This window comes from Eleutherodactylus coqui, chromosome 3 (genome assembly GCF_035609145.1).
Source record: "Eleutherodactylus coqui strain aEleCoq1 chromosome 3, aEleCoq1.hap1, whole genome shotgun sequence".
Classification (NCBI taxonomy): Eukaryota; Metazoa; Chordata; class Amphibia; order Anura; family Eleutherodactylidae; genus Eleutherodactylus; species Eleutherodactylus coqui.
In genome coordinates, this window is record NC_089839.1 from 260,959,132 (window position 1) to 260,976,631 (window position 17,500).

Consider the following 17,500-nt stretch of genomic DNA (forward strand, 5'->3'; position numbering starts at 1 on the left):
GTTCATCTCCCCTCACCAATGCGATCGGTGAGAGGAGATAAAACTTTTTACCGGAGGCCTCCATATTTGCACCCCGACGCAATCTTCTTCCGTGAACTTTCCCGTATTCTGCGCATGCGACCGCCGGCAAAACACCGGACACATGCGCAGGAGTCGGGGAGCCCAGGAAACTTAATATCTCCTTGCTCTCGGCGACCAACGGTCACCGAGAGCCTGGAGCAGTGACGGGTGGCCTCATTGAGCGGTCCCCGGACACGTGAAAAAATGGTAGCGATCTACCTTTGGCCGGTCTCACATGACCGGATACGAATTACGGATTCCGCATGCGTTTGATTAGCGGTAATACGCAGATCAATTGCATTGGATTACACAATTCCGCTCACATTAGCGGGTTGGAATTGTGTAATCCACTCGCAGAAAAGAGAACGCAGCAGGTTCTATTTTACCGCGGATATCCGCAACATAGAGCCCATTGTGCTCCGTGGTCGCGGATATACCCGCAGCCCATATGCAACTACGGTGTGTACGGGCTGCGGGTACCTGCGTCATCGCTAAGCGACGGTGCGGGAAATACAAACAACAACAAAAAAAAGTGTACTGCGCATGACCGCCCGTGTAAGTACGCAGTTATGCGCAGTACTTACACAGGGGTCACAGCCGGGCTCACAGCTGGGATCCGCTGCGGGCCTCCGCAAGCAGATTCCACCTACGGCTGTGTGAGCCCGGCGTTATTCAGACCGCTAGCTGTAATCCGTAATTTACAAGAAGCCCCGGGAACGCTCGCCTTCCTGCAGTTCCAGGAGCAGCTTGTTGAGCGTCTTCTGTGTGAGACCGCCGCACCTCATCAAGCTTACGGAGACTCACAGAGCGCCACTTTTTACACCCCATCCCCGCCACTGAGGTCAAAAAATGACCCCCAAAAAGCATGAGAGGAGGGGGGATACCCGATTTTATTGCCCTATGTGCCCATCCCAACCAGCCTCCATAATTACCCGTCTTTGGAAATACTACACAGTTCACATTATTACTTTTATCTAAGATTTGGGGAACGCCGAAAAGGGCGTGGAGGGGGGGGGGGGGGGAATTTTAGGGAGTCAATTTTTATTCCGTACAAATGAGCAATGGGGCCTGGAATGTATTCAGTTGTGCCCTGCAATCCAACGGGTGTTCCCTGCATTATAGACCTAGCCATGTGTCCTGTAAGTAGATTAGGGCCACAATGGGTATGTTTTTGAACACGGGACAAACGGGGGTATCCATTTGGGGGTGAACGTCTTCATTCCTATGTACACTGTACAAAAAAAAAGTTTTTAAATTGACAAAATTGCCAAAAAAATGAAAATCATAATTTTTTCCTTCTGCTTTGCTGAAATTTAGTCAAATACTGTGGGGTCAAAATACGCAGTACACCCCTAGATTAATTCATTAAGAGGTCTAGTTTTTAAAATGGGGATATTTGTGGGGGTTCTTTATAGTTTTGGACGCTCAATGGCTCTACAAGTGGGCAATGGGGCCTGGAATTTATTCAGTTGTACCCTAAAATCCAACGGGTGCTCCTTCCATTATAGGCCTAGCCATGCGTCCTTTAAGTAGATTAGGGCCACAAGGGGTATGGTTCTGAACACGGGACAAACAGGGGTATCCATTTTGGGGTGAAAGTCTTCATCCCTATGTGTGCTGTACAAAAAAAACAGTTTTTAAATTGATACAACTGCCAAAAAAATGAAAATTGTAATTTTTTTTCCTACTGCTTTGCTTAGATTTATTCAAAAATTGTAGGGTAAAAATACACAGTACACCCCTAGATAAATTCGTTAGGGGGTCTAGTTTTCAAAATGGGATCATTTGTGGGGGTTCTCTGTCGTTTTGGCCGCTCAAGGGCTCTACAAGAGGGCAATGGGGCCTAAATCACCCTTATGCTAAATTTCTGTTCTGAAAGCCACCAACTACTCCTTTCATTTTGGGCCCCGTTGTGCATCCAGACAAAAGATTAGGGCCACAATGGGTATGTCTCTGAATACGGGAGAAACAGGGGTATCCACTTTGGGGTGCAAGTCTTCATTCATGTGTGTGCTGTACAAAAAAAGCTGTTTTTAAAACGACAGAATTGCCAAAAAAACCAAAATCACAATTTTTTCCTTTTGCTTTGCTTGAATTCATTCAAAAACTGTGGGGTCAAAATGGTCAGTACACCCCTAGATAAATTCGTTAAGGGGGTCTAGTTTTCAAAATGGGGTCACTTGTGGGGGTTCTCTTTGATTTTGGCCGCTCAAGAGCTCTACAAATGTGCTATGGGGCCTAAAACGCCTTCAAGGAAAATCTATGTTCTGAAAGCCACCGACTACTCCTTTCGTTTTGGGCCCCATTGTGCAGCCAGACATGAGATTAGGGCCACAATGGGTATGTCTCTGAACACGGGAGAAACAGGGGTATCCATTTTGGGGTGAAAGGCTTCATTCATGTGTGTGCTGTACAAAAAAGCTGTTTTTAAAATGACAGAATTGACAAAAAAACGAAAATCACAATTTTTGCCTTTTGCTTGGCTTGAATTCATTCAAAAACTGTGTGGTCAAAATGGTCAGTACACCCCTAGATAAATTCGTTAAGGGGTCTAGTTTTCAAAATGGGGTCACTTGTGGGGGTTCTCTTCGGTTTTGGCCACTCAAGAGCTCTACAAAAGTGCTATGGGGCCTAAAACGCCTTCAAGCGACATTAATGTTCTGAAAGACACCGACTACTCCTTTCATTTTGGCTCCCGTTATGCATCCAGACATAAGATTAGGGCCACAATGGGTATATTTCTGAACACGGGAGAAACGGGGGTATCCATTTTGGTGTGTAAATCCTCATTTTCATGGGCTCTATAGGAAAAAAATATGTCTTTAAAATGACATATTTGCAAAAATATGAAATTTTATTTTTTCTCCCCTAAATTGAACTAATTCCTGAAAAAAACTGGTGGGGTCAAAATACTCATGACACCCCTCAGTGAATACACTAAGGGGTGTAGTTTTTAAAATGGGGTCATTTGTGGGTGTATCTATTATTCTGACACTTATGAGCCTTTGCAAACTTGGCTTGGTGCAGGAAAACAAAGTGCTCCTCAAAATGCTGAAAAGTAATGTTAAATTTGTACGTCCTCTAAATGGTTAAAAAAAAACACAAAAGTTTTTCAAGTGTGCATTCAGAATAAAGTAAACAGATGGAAATACATATCTTATCAAAAATTTGTACAGTATGTTTGGACATATTTGAGATATTATGGTTGAAAATGTGAAAAAATGACAATTTTTTTCAAAATTTTTCCAATATTGGTACTTTTAATAAATATACACAAATAATATCGGTCTCTTTTTACAATCTAAATGAAGTACAACATGTGGCGAAAAAACAATGTCAGAATCACTGGGATATGTAAAGCCTTTACGGAGTTATGCCACGTTGAACTACGCATGTCAGATTTCCAAAATTTCGCTCCGTCACTAAGGCGCAAACAGGCTTCGTCACTAAGGGGTTAAACATCGTTAGTGGAAAGGTTGTCATAGAACAACATGTGTGGGACTTTCTTGTGAGAGCTCACACTTTCGCATCGCACTGAAAACGTGCGATTACCTCGCCAGTGGAAAGGAGCCCTAAGGGTCCTTTAAAGGTCCTTTTTCACGGAATGATTCAAAAAAATCGTTGGGTTGTGCAAATTTGAATGATCTCGTTCCGTGCGAACACAACCGACGACTGAACGAATAAAGAGGATGTGTTCGCTTCTGGTTCATTTTCTGCAGGCATATCAATAATGGTCTGCTCATTCGCAGGTGATTGTTTGTAAACGGCGATCATGTAGTCACTCACTGATACAGCGAATGTGAATAACGGAACGACATGCCAATGATTTTTCTGCCGGTTTGAGCGGGCTGCGGGAGTGAACCTCTCATTGTTCGCTTGTGAAAACGATCTCTTGGTTTGTGAAAAAGGAGCCTAATAGGCTTCACAAATCAGCTTATATCCGAGTAAATCGCCGCCGTCTGTTACAGGATTGTGTTGGCTGGGAATATTAACTCTTAACAACCTGAATGTTTTGGATCTAAATCAGACCCTTTTTTTTTTTTTTCCCTTGCAGTTTTGCGCACGTGGTGGTTTAATGGCCTTAACGTCTTTATCTGGGCTATCAAAATACGTTTTGTGGTGCGTTTTGCTTTTTTCCATTACAGATAGGGCTGTGCTTAATACTCTTTATATCGGAATCGTCTCCGTTTTATTAGAGGTAATGCGGACAGAAAGTAAATAGAAATCTTTCATTTTTACATTTTTGTAAATTCACACTAAATGGAGTATTAGCGCCAGCTCACGCGAGCGTATGTATAACTCAGCGGTTTACTATCATTGACTCCATTCACCGTGTAATACGCAATGAAATCACGCGAATGTGGGCCTGGATTTAGGGCTAATTCACATGACCGTGATTTTGGTGTGTATTGTGTGTGAAATAGAGCGCAGCATGCTCTATTACATCGTGTATCACGATGAGATACACGGTCATGCGGAGTGCACTCTCTGCCATAAGCGGCGGTAGCCAGCTCACACAGATCAGTAAAACACTGCGGGTTACCCGTAGCGTTTTACACATAGTTGTGCGAATGAGGACTTGGAATGACCTTCCCTGCCTTCCCTTTTTGGTACATAATTAAATTATATATATATATATTCGGCTAGGTTCCTCTTGATGTGGACAATGTGTTTTTGTTTTTTCCTTTATTTGTATTTGATGTCATAGAATTTTTATGTATGTATTTATTTTTGTTTGTTTATGCATATTTTTAACTTAGTGCGTGCCCCATGAGTTCCTAAAACACCTCTGGAGGACAGTCACTCTCTATATAGTTTTTAAGTAACTTAAGGCCGGGCTAACCCGGGCGGACCGATTCCGCATGCGACCCCCCCGTACCTGAATCTTCTGTATTGTATATGACTGCAGTGGCTCGCAGTCCGCCATGCACAGTACAGGTTTGTTTTTTTTTTACTGCTTGTATTTTCTGCGCTGTGGCTTAACCATGACTCGGGTACCTGCGGCCCATACACAATGTTAATTGCATATGTGTTGTGGGTCGGATTGCCTCCATTGACTTCAATGCTGCGAATTTTCGAGTGTGAGTGAAAAAGCGATGCTTTTCAATGTCTGCATTTTGCTGGGAATCCTCCGTGCAGATTCTGATTGCGTATCCTGTGTGAAGCCGGCCTAAAGCTAGTTTTTATACGGGCGAGTGAGATATCAGGTCATGAAACTCAGCCCGATATCGCGTTCACCAACGTGCGATTAACTCATGGTTACGGGGCATTTTTGTGTCAAAAACAAATCGCGTCACTTCAGAGACTTAGCGATCCTCTGAACGACTGACCTCGCATGCTGTGCGCAACACTTTTGCTGTCCCCAGTGACAACAATGGAAGATGCATTCCAAGGAAACTCTGTCTCTCTGTCTGTCTCTCTCTCTCTCTCTCCCCCGTTCCCCTCCACAACACCCCGCTCACCCCCGCGGCCCCCCCCCCCCCCCCCCCCGAATCTTCAGGGACGAGCCAACAGTTACGCAAAAAAGGCGATGCTCTCTCGAGTAAATCGCCTTACCGAGTATGCTCGCTCATCTCTAATCAGGAAGAGTAAGGAGAGAGTATGAGTCTTTGGCCACCGCCTGCCAAACCATCCCCTCTTTGGGGCTGTCTTGCTGTTGCGTTTTCAGTGCATCTGTTACTTTCATTTACACCAAAGATGAAATGGCTTCACAATGGCTGATGCTTCACATCTGTCTAAAATGCTGCAGAATATCCGTAGCAGATTTTGCTGCAAAAACTCCGCAGCATTACAGTATAAATGCAGCCCGGCAATTGTTGGAAAATGCATGTGCTAGCAGCAGCCACTAGCGTAGGGTAATAGCGGCCAAACCAGACAGATTGCGATCCTTGACATATATGTGACTTGGGGTCATATTGTGATGTCTGTGTCTATTCTGTATGTGGATCGCACAATACATGCTGTAACCTCCCTTGTCTATTTCTCTCTTCACAGGACGTCTTGCTCCCTGCACTACTAGGAGCCCTGCTGAATGAGCTATTATTTGTACAGACGGATATTTATTTATGTAAATTATTTTATGTTTGTCATACAGTTTGTTTCTAATAATGATTCACGTGAAATAAAGTCATATTATTTTACTGCCTTTTAGTGTTTCTTCACGGGAATCGCACTCAGGAGTAGCTGGGAAATCAAAATAAACTAGAAAGCGCATTCTAATCTACGTATGTGTCATGCAGGGCGATTAATTATGAGTCTCAGTCCTTGCTCTGCGCAGGACGGTTTATGGTCACGGGGATTTAAGTCCGCTGGAATGTGAAATAAACATTTTGTTGCTAAAGGCAATGCTTTTAGGATGAGATCTCGTGCCAAGCAGCGACTTAACCCCTTCCCACCATGACACTGCATTGCAGAGCATCGTAGCCTAGTAACTCGGCCGCACGCACGCAGGCGGACGGGACGGAATTGCCGCAGAACAGGCTGGGTTCTCATCAGCGTACTGTCATCGGTAATCAACAAATGGGGTTTAGGTTTTCTTTCTTTTTCAAAACAAAAAAGTAGATCTATCTACAGCCACCTCACACCGGCGTATGTAAAAATGGCGCGTTTACGCAGTGTTTTACTGCATGCAGAGCTGCGCTGCTGTGAGCTTCTTTACTGCGCATTGTCATGCAGTACAAACACAGACAAGCAAGCTGATATAACTTTTTTTCCCCTCCCAGTGACCTAGCAACCTCCATAAAATACACAGTAAAGCGCAGTATTCCACCTGCCATTATGTATTTACTACGTTTTTTATGCACCCCATTCATTTCAATGGGCATATGGTAGCAATTTTTTTCATTGCGTATGACAGCGTATTTTTGTTTTTTAATTTCTTGCTCTTTCGCTTAGTGACGTTGTGGATCAATGCCCTATGTATGCAATGTGATTGCGTATGTACCACTGTCAGGGTAATAAAATATTCTAAGTACAGCACCAATCGGGCCCACCCCACTTGCCCGCTGCCGGCGATAAGAAGAAAACACCACACGGAGGTCTGGTATAGTTTCTCACACGGGACATGGCTCTCAGCTGTGTTTTATTACAGATTACATGAGATCTTATACCCTTTGTCCCATCACCAACCAGGGGGTGATGGGCTCATAACCATATATGGGCAGTCCGGATTTTCGGCCTGAGACACTGAAAATTATGTACATGGTTGAACATCTTGATATCTTGTTCCAGCGCTTCTGGGAAATCGGCCAAGTACACGCGGCCTTGTGTCTGGTTCCGTATCTTCTCTGAATTTCTAGAACATCTCTCTCAGCCTTCTAAAGCCTTGGAATATCTGATGTTAAGGCGATAGATTAAGTTTTTTTTTTCTTATTTGGAATTGAATAAAACTTGCATATAGGTATAAAAGTATAAAGAACATATGGCTATATATATATATATCCTCACAAACCCCCCTAAAAAACTTAATATGGAGATCAAGCATCAGACTTTGCACTCTTCCTCGGTCGTCTCTCCTTTGCGTCAGGGTTTCTCCACTGCCCATAAGTCCCTACTCCTAAAAGGGAGGGATCCCTACCTCACCTCAGAAAGAGGCCATGGATTCCCTGGGCTTATTTCCGGGCATCCATACCCTCTATCTGTACGAGTTAACACCCCGCAGGGTGTGCCCTCGCCGGAACCTAAGGTCTTCTGCACTTTCCCTAGGCAAATGGGAAGTCCACTGACAATCCATCTTATGAGACCGGGGCAGACACAGTACTAGTACATTTCTCCATTCTTCTGGTAACGTATCTGGTTGTCATTATCGGAACTGGCTCTTCATCTTTTTCAAACAAGGGAAACTTTGGTCACCATTAAAGGGATAATACACAAACAGGAAATTACATACCCCACCTCTTTCTGCGAAAATCATATCCACGGCCACTCTATTTTGGAACGCCATGGATGCAGTGGGCCCTAACTGGTCAATTAACCCTTGCAAAGCATCCCTGGTGTAGTTTACAAACCTCTGCTGATTGTAAAAGATATAATCATCCAATCTACATTATTATTAACAGTGACAATAGCAAATAAGGACTCAAAACCTGCTTTAAACTGATCTCTAGAATTAAATTCATCTGGCACCCCCCTTGGCACTCCTATTGTATCTATGTATACATGTGGATCAAAGTTACCACCTGGAGCGTCAACTTCTCTCTTAGCACGATGCAGTGTTGGATTCTCCCCCTCAGTGTAGGCTTCATATTGCACATTTAATTGTATTAATTTGTTGTGAAACAGGGGGCTAGTGTACAGTAGTCAAAAGTGTGTGTTAGGGGAATTGTACCACATTATAGCATGTAAAGGATATACAGGATCATTAGTTTTTTCAGTGCGAAGTGTGGATCCAAGTGGGCTTTCCTTCGAGCTTGACTGCAGTTGGGGTGGTGAGCAACATCTGGTAGGGACATTCAAACAGGGTTTCTCTCTCAAACTTTTTCACATAGACCCTGTCACCTGGTTTAGATTGTGACACTCATCTGTAGGACCTGGGAGAAAAGCAGAGACTACAGAATACATTATTGACAATTCCTTGGAGAGGCCTATGACAAAATTAACAAAAAAAAATCATTCCCCAAACTCAGCTACTGTGGCATGTACCCTCCGGAGAAAAAGAAAAACTACTGGAAGACACTCAATTCAAAATTTACCCATTTTCTTCATTGCCTTTTGTATCTACTTTCCCCCTACTCCGCGGATGGTAGGGTGTGTGAAAAACCTGGAAGATACCCAAAACAGACATAATGTGTTGCATTATTTCACCTGTGAAGTGTGTACCTTTGTTTGACTCAATCACTTCCGGTGCCCCATATCTGCGGATTACCTCATTCATGAGCTTCTGTGCGGTTACCTGCTTATTTACTTTGGTAACAGAGTAGGTCTCCAACCTGAAAAACATTAACAACAACAAGCACATATTCATGCTTCCCAACAAGTGGGAGCTGAGTGTAGCCAATTTGCAATCCCTGAAATGGGTAGAGTGGTCTAGGCAAGTGTGATGTGGCAAATTTTACTTCTGCCCTGTTGCTTACGGCAAAGATCATGCAAAACTGGACAAATAATGCAGCAGCTACAGAAAACCAAGGAGCCACTCGTCCTTGTTCAAGCGTCGTCATCATTGCTGCTTTGAGAGGTGCGTCTTTCTGTGCGTCAGCTGGGCCATCATGGGGCACAGGGACTATGGTAAGCAAGTGCTGTTGACTGTTCACCATACGCCGTCCCTTTTTAGTCAATTTTTCCTTTTTCTTCCTTGCTGGCTTGTAACTGTAAAGTCTTTAGCATATCAAAGTTCATATCAAAGTCCAAGTTCATATCAAAGTCCAAGTTTTTATTGTCAAAGTCCAAGGTTTAGTCAAAGTCCAAGATTTTTATCAAAGTCCAAAGTTATTATCAAATTCTTCTTTTCTTCTTTCTTCCACGGCTTGAGGGCCGCTGCTTTTGCTGTGTGGCCTGTGATGACGTTGCCTCTCGCTTCTCCGGTGTAGGAATTGGTGTGAGCTTTCCACCTTGTCAGGTAGAACTATGGTCTCCATGAGACTGCACCGCTGCAACATTCTTAATTGGCTGTCCTGCTGTGGTAACAAACTGTCTGGCCTTCCATGTTGGGCCGTAATCATGAGCTATGCCAAATGCATACCGGGAGTCAGTGTAAATGTTTGCCGTCTTGCCTTCTGTCACTCTACTCGCCTCAGTGAGTGCCTTTAGATCCGCTTCTTGTACTGCGACATGCGGAGACATTCTGCTTTTAGGACATCTTGTTGTGTAACCACTGTATATCCAGTGTGGAGTCGTCAATCACCCTGGGTACCATCTATAAAAAACAACTCAAAATATGCATTATTAACAAGGGCTTTCAGTAACATTTTTTTTTTAAAACTTAAATTTTCTTGTTGCATCAATGCTAGACAATCAGGCTGATATTCTTTTTCAAATAGATCAGAATCTTGTTGCAAAAAAATTAAAAAATGGCTTGCAAAAAATTTAAAAATGGCTGAATTTAAAAATGGCTGACTTGCAAAAAATTTAAAAATGGCTGATTTGCAATACCTAGATCACCTATGCCTTCTCCTCCCCCCCTTTAAACCAGGGTACGCAATTGGAACAATAGTAGCCGGGTTTAAGTTAGTACAACATTGTAAAAAGATTTGATGGATGCAGATAAGGCCTGTAAGATGTTAGCACCAATAGCAGAAACATGAGTTACACCGGGGCAGAATAACCTACAAAACATCTATTCATATTTGAAATGTGATATCCCTTTAAGTGAATTCATTATTAGTCTGTTCCTGCCTGCAATATCTTATAAAATCTGAGACAGGAGAAAAAAAAACAAAAAACTTTTACTAGCTGCTCACGCTCCTCACCCCCTCCCTTGGACAAGAAGGATGAAACATCACTACGTACTATTACATCATCTAGCTCCACCCCTTCGATATTGGCACATTGCGTCCGTCTTCTCAGCTCCATTTCAGCATAACAGTCCACACATCCACATCTCAACCAAGCAAAGTCCCAAGCATGGGGAGGACTTTTATCCCCAGTCACTATCTGCATCACAGCCTAAACACGGGTCACTAACTCTCATCCATCCATGCTCTCAAGTCTGCTCCGTCACCCCCTATTGAAGGTGTACCAGTACATACAGATGCACGGACAAAAAAAGTTTGACAAACATACATACATCAGTTGAAAAACATTGAGGTGAGTGCTTTTAATTTTATAAAGTACATGATTCTATTGAGATGAGATTGTGAATGAGCGCTATCTTTGACAAATTATGTGAAAAAAAAAAAGTTTGCTGATACATTCTATATTTCTTATCTACTGAAGCTATTATATGCTGTATTAAACGCTGAAGTATTTTAGAATCTCTGGGTATTTTTCAGCCCCCTTGTGACCCTGAGCTCAGAGTGAATCTGAAAGCCCCCACCTTTTTAAAACATACTGTTATCTCTCCGCGAATATGAAACACAGACTGAATAAGTTTTAGCTTAAACTATTGCCTGCATTTTGAAATCATAATTACAGCGCAACATGTTCTTCATTTTCAACCCCTGTATAAGTAAGAATATAACTTAGAAATTGATTGCTACATTTCCTGCCTACTAAGACGGTATAATTAATTAAATTCATTTCAAGCCTCCATCCCTTTACAGCAAGCAGAGATATTAACCAAGGTTGTTATTGCATTCTTTCTCTCGCTTCGTTATCTCTTGACCTTGAAAAGCTTACACAGACTCGCAGCTACATGTCAACAAAACTCTTCTCCCCTAAAAGCAAGCTCAGTTAACTATTTGCACATACAGTATATACATATATATATATATACACATATATATCCATATCTATTATCTATCTTGTATTATACACATTTTCATCTCTCTTTGCCAACAAATCACATGCATTGTAACTTTCTTATCGACTTTGCCTGCTCCTTCATACTTCTCTCCCCTACTTAACTGCCAATATAACCTTCAATAGACACTCTCCTGACGCTCTCTTGATCACTTACTGTACTTTTCAACATTTCACTTACGGATACTTTCTTAAACAAATAATGTGTACATACTTTCTCTGACTGTCTCTCTCTCTCTCTTCCTCCTCCTCCAGCACTGTCTAGCAAACCTTGATCTTCCAAGGCACCTCTCGGTCCTAAAGACCTCCTCCCAGACACCATTTTGTAATCTGCCGTGCGGGTCGGTGTCACACATTTTCATAAGTTTTGTTACAGTTTACAGATTCATCCACACAGCGGCAGCCCTTGAGGGGCTCTATCTTCTTTAATAAGATCTTACGCATATTAGAACAACAACAATAATAATAACACGCTCCATAGAGTGCATCCCTCTTAATTCCAAATTGTCAGCCCCTTATATACCGGCAAGACAACCGAGGGCATCTTCTTCCATGGAACCAGTCCCATAAAAATGCATCTCTCTGAAATCAAATCGTTAGCCCCATATATAAGGCAAACCGACCGAGAGTCCCCTTTTTCTATGAGACTTATCTCATAGAGTGCGTCTCCTCCTCAGCTAAACCATTAACTCTTAACTAAACTAAACCCGAGGGTCCCTTCTTCTATGAGACAAAATAAAAAGTAAGAGAAAAAAAAAACTTCTGCAGATACAACAATCTCCACTATTATTAAAACGTTAAAACTTCAAAGTACAAATAAACTACAGACTAGTTTCTGGGCGACCGATTGGTGCGCATATCACGGTCAGTGGTCCATGACGGCAAACCCGGAGCCCACACGAGTTACCGTGTAGAACTCTTAACCCAACCCGTCCGGTCACAAACCACAGATAGTCAGTCCCGCTGCAAGACTCGCAGTGTAAAACACAACATAAATATATGCTGGCCTTACCTAGAGTTCTAAGTGAGTTGATCAGGCTCGGTTTGCAGCAGGACGGCTTCCCCGTGGCGTGGATCCGGGTGAATTGCGCTGTAAGCTCCTGGTTTTACCGCCCCAGTTGGTTGCGCCATTTGTCAGGGTAATAAAATATTCTAAGTACAGCACCAATCGGGCCCACCCCACTTGCCCGCTGCCGGCGATAAGAAGAAAACACCACACGGAGGTCTGGTATAGTTTCTCACACGGGACATGGCTCTCAGCTGTGTTTTATTACAGATTACATGAGATCTTATACCCTTTGTCCCATCACCAACCAGGGGGTGATGGGCTCATAACCATATATGGGCAGTCCGGATTTTCGGCCTGAGACACTGAAAATTATGTACATGGTTGAACATCTTGATATCTTGTTCCAGCGCTTCTGGGAAATCGGCCAAGTACACGCGGCCTTGTGTCTGGTTCCGTATCTTCTCTGAATTTCTAGAACATCTCTCTCAGCCTTCTAAAGCCTTGGAATATCTGATGTTAAGGCGACAGATTAAGTTTTTTTTCTTATTTGGAATTGAATAAAACTTGCATATAGGTATAAAAGTATAAAGAACATATGGCAATATATATATATACCCTCACACCACGTTTATTACGCACCCCTAGAGAACAATAGGGCTCTATCGCTTGCAATACACGGTCAGATAGAACATGCTGCGTTCTTTTTTACACACGTATTATATGCAATGTATATACGTAAGTCTGAATGGATCAGTGAAAATCAATGTACTTTCACTGATTCCATTCACCCCATAATACGCTCGTGTGAACCTGTCATTAATCTCATACAAACTCCAAGTACAGATGTAGCAAACGTTAAGGCTAACTTCATACAGAACAGTGTGATACCGGGCCGTGAAACTCAGCCCAATATCGCGCTCGCCGATGTGCCGTTTCCCCGTGGATGCGAGGTGTTTTTGTTTTAAAAACGTCTCGCATCACTTCGGGGAAGTAGCGATTCACCGGAGCAGCCGACAGCCACGGTGAGGATCACGGTGTGTTTCCCTTTGTTTCCAATAGAGAACCTGGCATCACCACCCATCTTCCCCCACGATGAGGTCATAAGATGCGGTTCAGTTGTCATAGCAGTCTAGAGCCTTGTGAAGGCCCCCAGGCCTACTATTGACTGTCCCATATTAAGCGGTGCCTGAGGCAGGGTCTTAATAGGATAACCTGCAGAGGACCATATACAGGGTGGACCAGGGGAAATTAGTCCAGCACAATGCTCTTATGTCTGCTAACAGAAAATCTTTGTTGCCCATAGCCACCAATCACAGCGCAGCTTTCATATTACCTCAGCAGTTTAAGATATGAAAGCTGCACTGGTTACTATGGGCAACAAAGGCATATTTTCTTTTAGCTTTTATTGTCAGGCTACTTTTCCGTGGCCCATCCTGTAGTACAATATTGAAGTGTTCCAGTATATTTTATAAGCAAACAATTGCAAGTTCAAGACCCATATAGGATTAGAAAAAAATAAGTTAGATTTTTTTTTAAATTATTGCAAGAAATTTAAAGTTTTAAACAAATCCTATTCCTATTTTTTTTTAAATAAAATATAAAAAGGATGGGAAATGTTACATTTATTAAAAATAACACATTATTTATGCTGGCCGAAAAAATATATATAAACACCAGGGTTACATACCTTTTGTTCACCTCGTCTCCAAGAAAAAAGGTAATACATTATTAGTTTTTATTTATGAAGCGCTATTACTGTAATTCCAAGGCGCTGTACAACTATGACCTCTTTGATTTCTTTTCATCCCAAAATGAAACCAATACAAACTACAGGATATTCCTCAAAAAACAAACCTTCACACAACCCCATCAATGGAAAAATAAAGTTATGGTGGTCAGAAGATGTCGACCAGTAAGCAAGGGGTTTGAAAAGTAGTACAACAAAAAAAACTATATATGTTTGGCATTGCCATAATTGTACTGACCCTTAGGCCTCATGTCCACGGGGACAGATCTGCAGTGGGTCACCCGCACATGTGATCCGCGCCCCATAATGATGCATTGAACACCCGCAGGTAATGTCATTTTCCCTTGAGGCGCGGATTGCGTGTGTGAAAAAACACCTGCAGCATGCTCCACTTTAGTGCAGGTCTCCCGCGCGGACGGCTCCCGTAGGCTTCTATTGAAGCCTATGGAAGCCGTTCGGATCCGTGGCACTCCTGAAGCTGAATTCCTGCTCTCCGGCGCTGGAGAGCAGGAGTTCAAAAAAAGAAAAGTGGAGTGCACAGCGCATGCGCTGGTGTGCCGATCACATCCGCCGGGCCAAAGAAAGAAGATCCGGCAGCGACGGAGGGAAGATCCGCAGCGTCCGGACAGGTAAGTAGTAGTTCTTTTTAGGCCTCGTGTCTGCAGGAAAGGAGGGACCTGCTGCGGGATTCTGCATGAAGAATCCCCTGCGGGCCTGATTTTCCCCGTGGACATGAGGCCTCAGAGTAAAGTTAACATGTTATTTTTGCCACACATGTACACTGTAAACTCAAGATCACCCAAAATGCTGCAATTGCATTTTTTTTCTTCATTCAAGCCCACTAAAGGCTTCTATCCACTTTTTTTCTCAATAGGACTTTCTAATGTTAAAATTGCATCGCACAAAAATTGCAAAAGCACAAACTTGTGATTTTTGTGCGATGTGATTTTTACATTAGAAAGCCCCATTGAAAAAAACGCAGCGATATCGCAGCGTTAAAAAAACAATATCGCTACTAGGTAGCCCTAAGGAAGGTTTACTTTTCTCAGTACATTAAATGGTGCCATTGAAAAATACATCTCCTCCCGCAAAAAAACAAGTCTTCATCTGGCTATGTTGAAGAAAAAATGATAAAAATTATGATTTTTTTTTTCTTGAAAGAGAGAGAATGAAAAAGCGACAAAATAGGAGTGTCTCCAAGGAGTCAAAGGAGTTATTCAACCCCCCCCCCCCAAAAGATTTTGTTCGAAAGGATTCTATTAACTTTCAGAATTACTTTTAAAACTTGATTATAGGACATTAAATATTGAACTGTTTGCAAGTACAAATATTAACATGTTTAACATCGCTACATTGATGTCTTCTCCTGTCCTTTCCCTTCTATACATGTATACAAAAGAAAAAATAAACATATCAACACTTTAACATTTTCTGTGTCTCGCCCAAGGACTTCCTGTCTGAGTCTCCCCTCCCCCACCCCGATCTTCTGGCTGTGGGGACCACCCCGAAAGAACCTGTTGAGCGCCATCCTCTTCCTTCTTGTCCCATTTAGTTTATAGATATATAAAAGTATATTGTATACATTTTGAGAGAGAAACCAAAGAGTAAGGAAAAAGGAAAACAAAACAAAAAGAGGAGAGTAGTAAGAGAGTTTAAGGAAAGGAAGATGCCCTGATGCCATAGACCAAGATTATTCATGTACTCTCTCCAAATTTCCATACCCAGTCGCCTGGAGTCTCTTACACTTTCGATCCACTCCTTAACCAAGATGTAACAGAGGGGGGCTCTCGAAACTGTATCTAGGCGGCCCAAGTAGCAAAAAATTTTAAGTAGTCTGTTTCAAGGTTGCTACATCGGAGCTCCTCCACATATTTTAATGAGTCCGTGGCCTCCAACCATGCTACTCTTGGGATAGCTTAGCTCTGTCTCCAGTATCTAGGGATAATTTGTAGCATCCCCATAATAAAGTGTCTGAGTAAGCCCTTTTTGAGATGATAGATTGGACCCAAAGGGATAGACGAGCGCCAATTCCGGTGTGAACTACAATGAGGATACACAAATGGCTCAGTATAATCTGTAAACATTTTTCCACAGGGGGGGGGGCCCAAAATATTTTTAAACCTGCTCAGAGTGGTAGAAAAATGTAAAGTCGTATTCATGCCAAGTAGTCCCCCACCGCTCTCTTTCCACCAATGCAGAGATGACGTCATAGACACAAGGGACAGGTGACTGCTGCAGCCAATCATCGGCACAATCATAAGAGTGACTATATGTAACAGGGAGCAGCAAAACAGTAGCGGTCGGGCACCGGCTGAGGTCATATCTCTTTTTGTCTCTTTTTTTATATCTTTTTTTTTTTTTTTTTTTTTTTCTCACCATCTTGGGCAGGTTTCCAAAATTTTGGGGGGCTTCTGAATCTCAAATTCAAAGATGATCAATAATTAAAACATTCTTCTATAATGAATGTGTTAAAAGCAATTAGTCATCCAGGAAAGCTAAAGACCGTGGCCTAACTCAACCTTCCAGTCTCCCTGTGTCTATCCAGATTACAGTATGTCATTATGCTGTTCACCCACATTAATGTCAGAAGAGAGATTATCCAGCTTTAGCCACACATTGTGCAGGTTTGCATTTTTAGGCGTGCTGACGCAGCCTGGGTCCAGATAAAGCAGTAAGAAGCGAGGCTTTACCCCTAGTAGTAACATTTCTCGTGCCACCGCTGCTTCATGTTGATACATCTTGTACACAGAAAGGCCTGAGATACAGAAATGGCTTTGAAGAACGTCCTTGTTACAGGATGCTCGTCAGGAATAGGTCTGGCTATTGCTGCCAGGCTGGCCAAGGACGAACAGAAGAGATTTAAAGGTAAACTGGTCTATCCATAGGAATACAATTCAATGCGCTGTGTAATTGGCTCTACAGTTCCTGTTATCTGCAGTTTCTGTCTGCTTTGGTTTAACGTTGCATCTATCAAGATGGATTAGTGGTTAGAAGGCGCAAATCTCTGCTGTTTTTTATGTTGGGCTGGAAAAATCATTATACTGCAACCGCTTCCCCCCATAATAAATAGCATGTAGTTTCCCCATCTCATAGATGAAGCTGCTGATGCATTTATAATGTATTCCAGGTCTTGGCACACTATATTCAATGGGTGAACACGCAGGTGTCACATCTGATAATTGTGTTCTTGAAAAGAGAAAAAAATGAAGCTGCATTCAAGGGCAACTGTGCAGTAGCTCATAGTTATCAACCTACATTTCCATCACTGCATCTCAAGTGTCATCGTATGT

At 42.6% G+C, this 17,500-nt stretch overlaps 2 protein-coding genes across 2 annotated transcripts in view; both read left to right on the forward strand.

Moving 5' to 3' along the window:
• The window catches only part of CCDC18 (coiled-coil domain containing 18), a 69,573-nt gene extending 63,378 nt beyond the window's left edge, over nt 1-6,195 (forward strand). The window contains exon 28 of the mRNA XM_066597360.1: nt 6,055-6,195. The gene's annotated coding sequence lies outside the window, so the exon portion shown is untranslated. The remainder of the gene's footprint in view (nt 1-6,054) is intronic.
• Nucleotides 6,196-16,978: 10,783 nt separating this feature from the next.
• Nucleotides 16,979-17,500, forward strand: part of LOC136620304 (retinol dehydrogenase 8-like) — a 21,400-nt gene continuing 20,878 nt past the window's right edge. The window contains exon 1 of the mRNA XM_066595003.1: nt 16,979-17,075. Within this exon, the coding sequence (XP_066451100.1) occupies nt 16,979-17,075 (97 nt within the window). The remainder of the gene's footprint in view (nt 17,076-17,500) is intronic.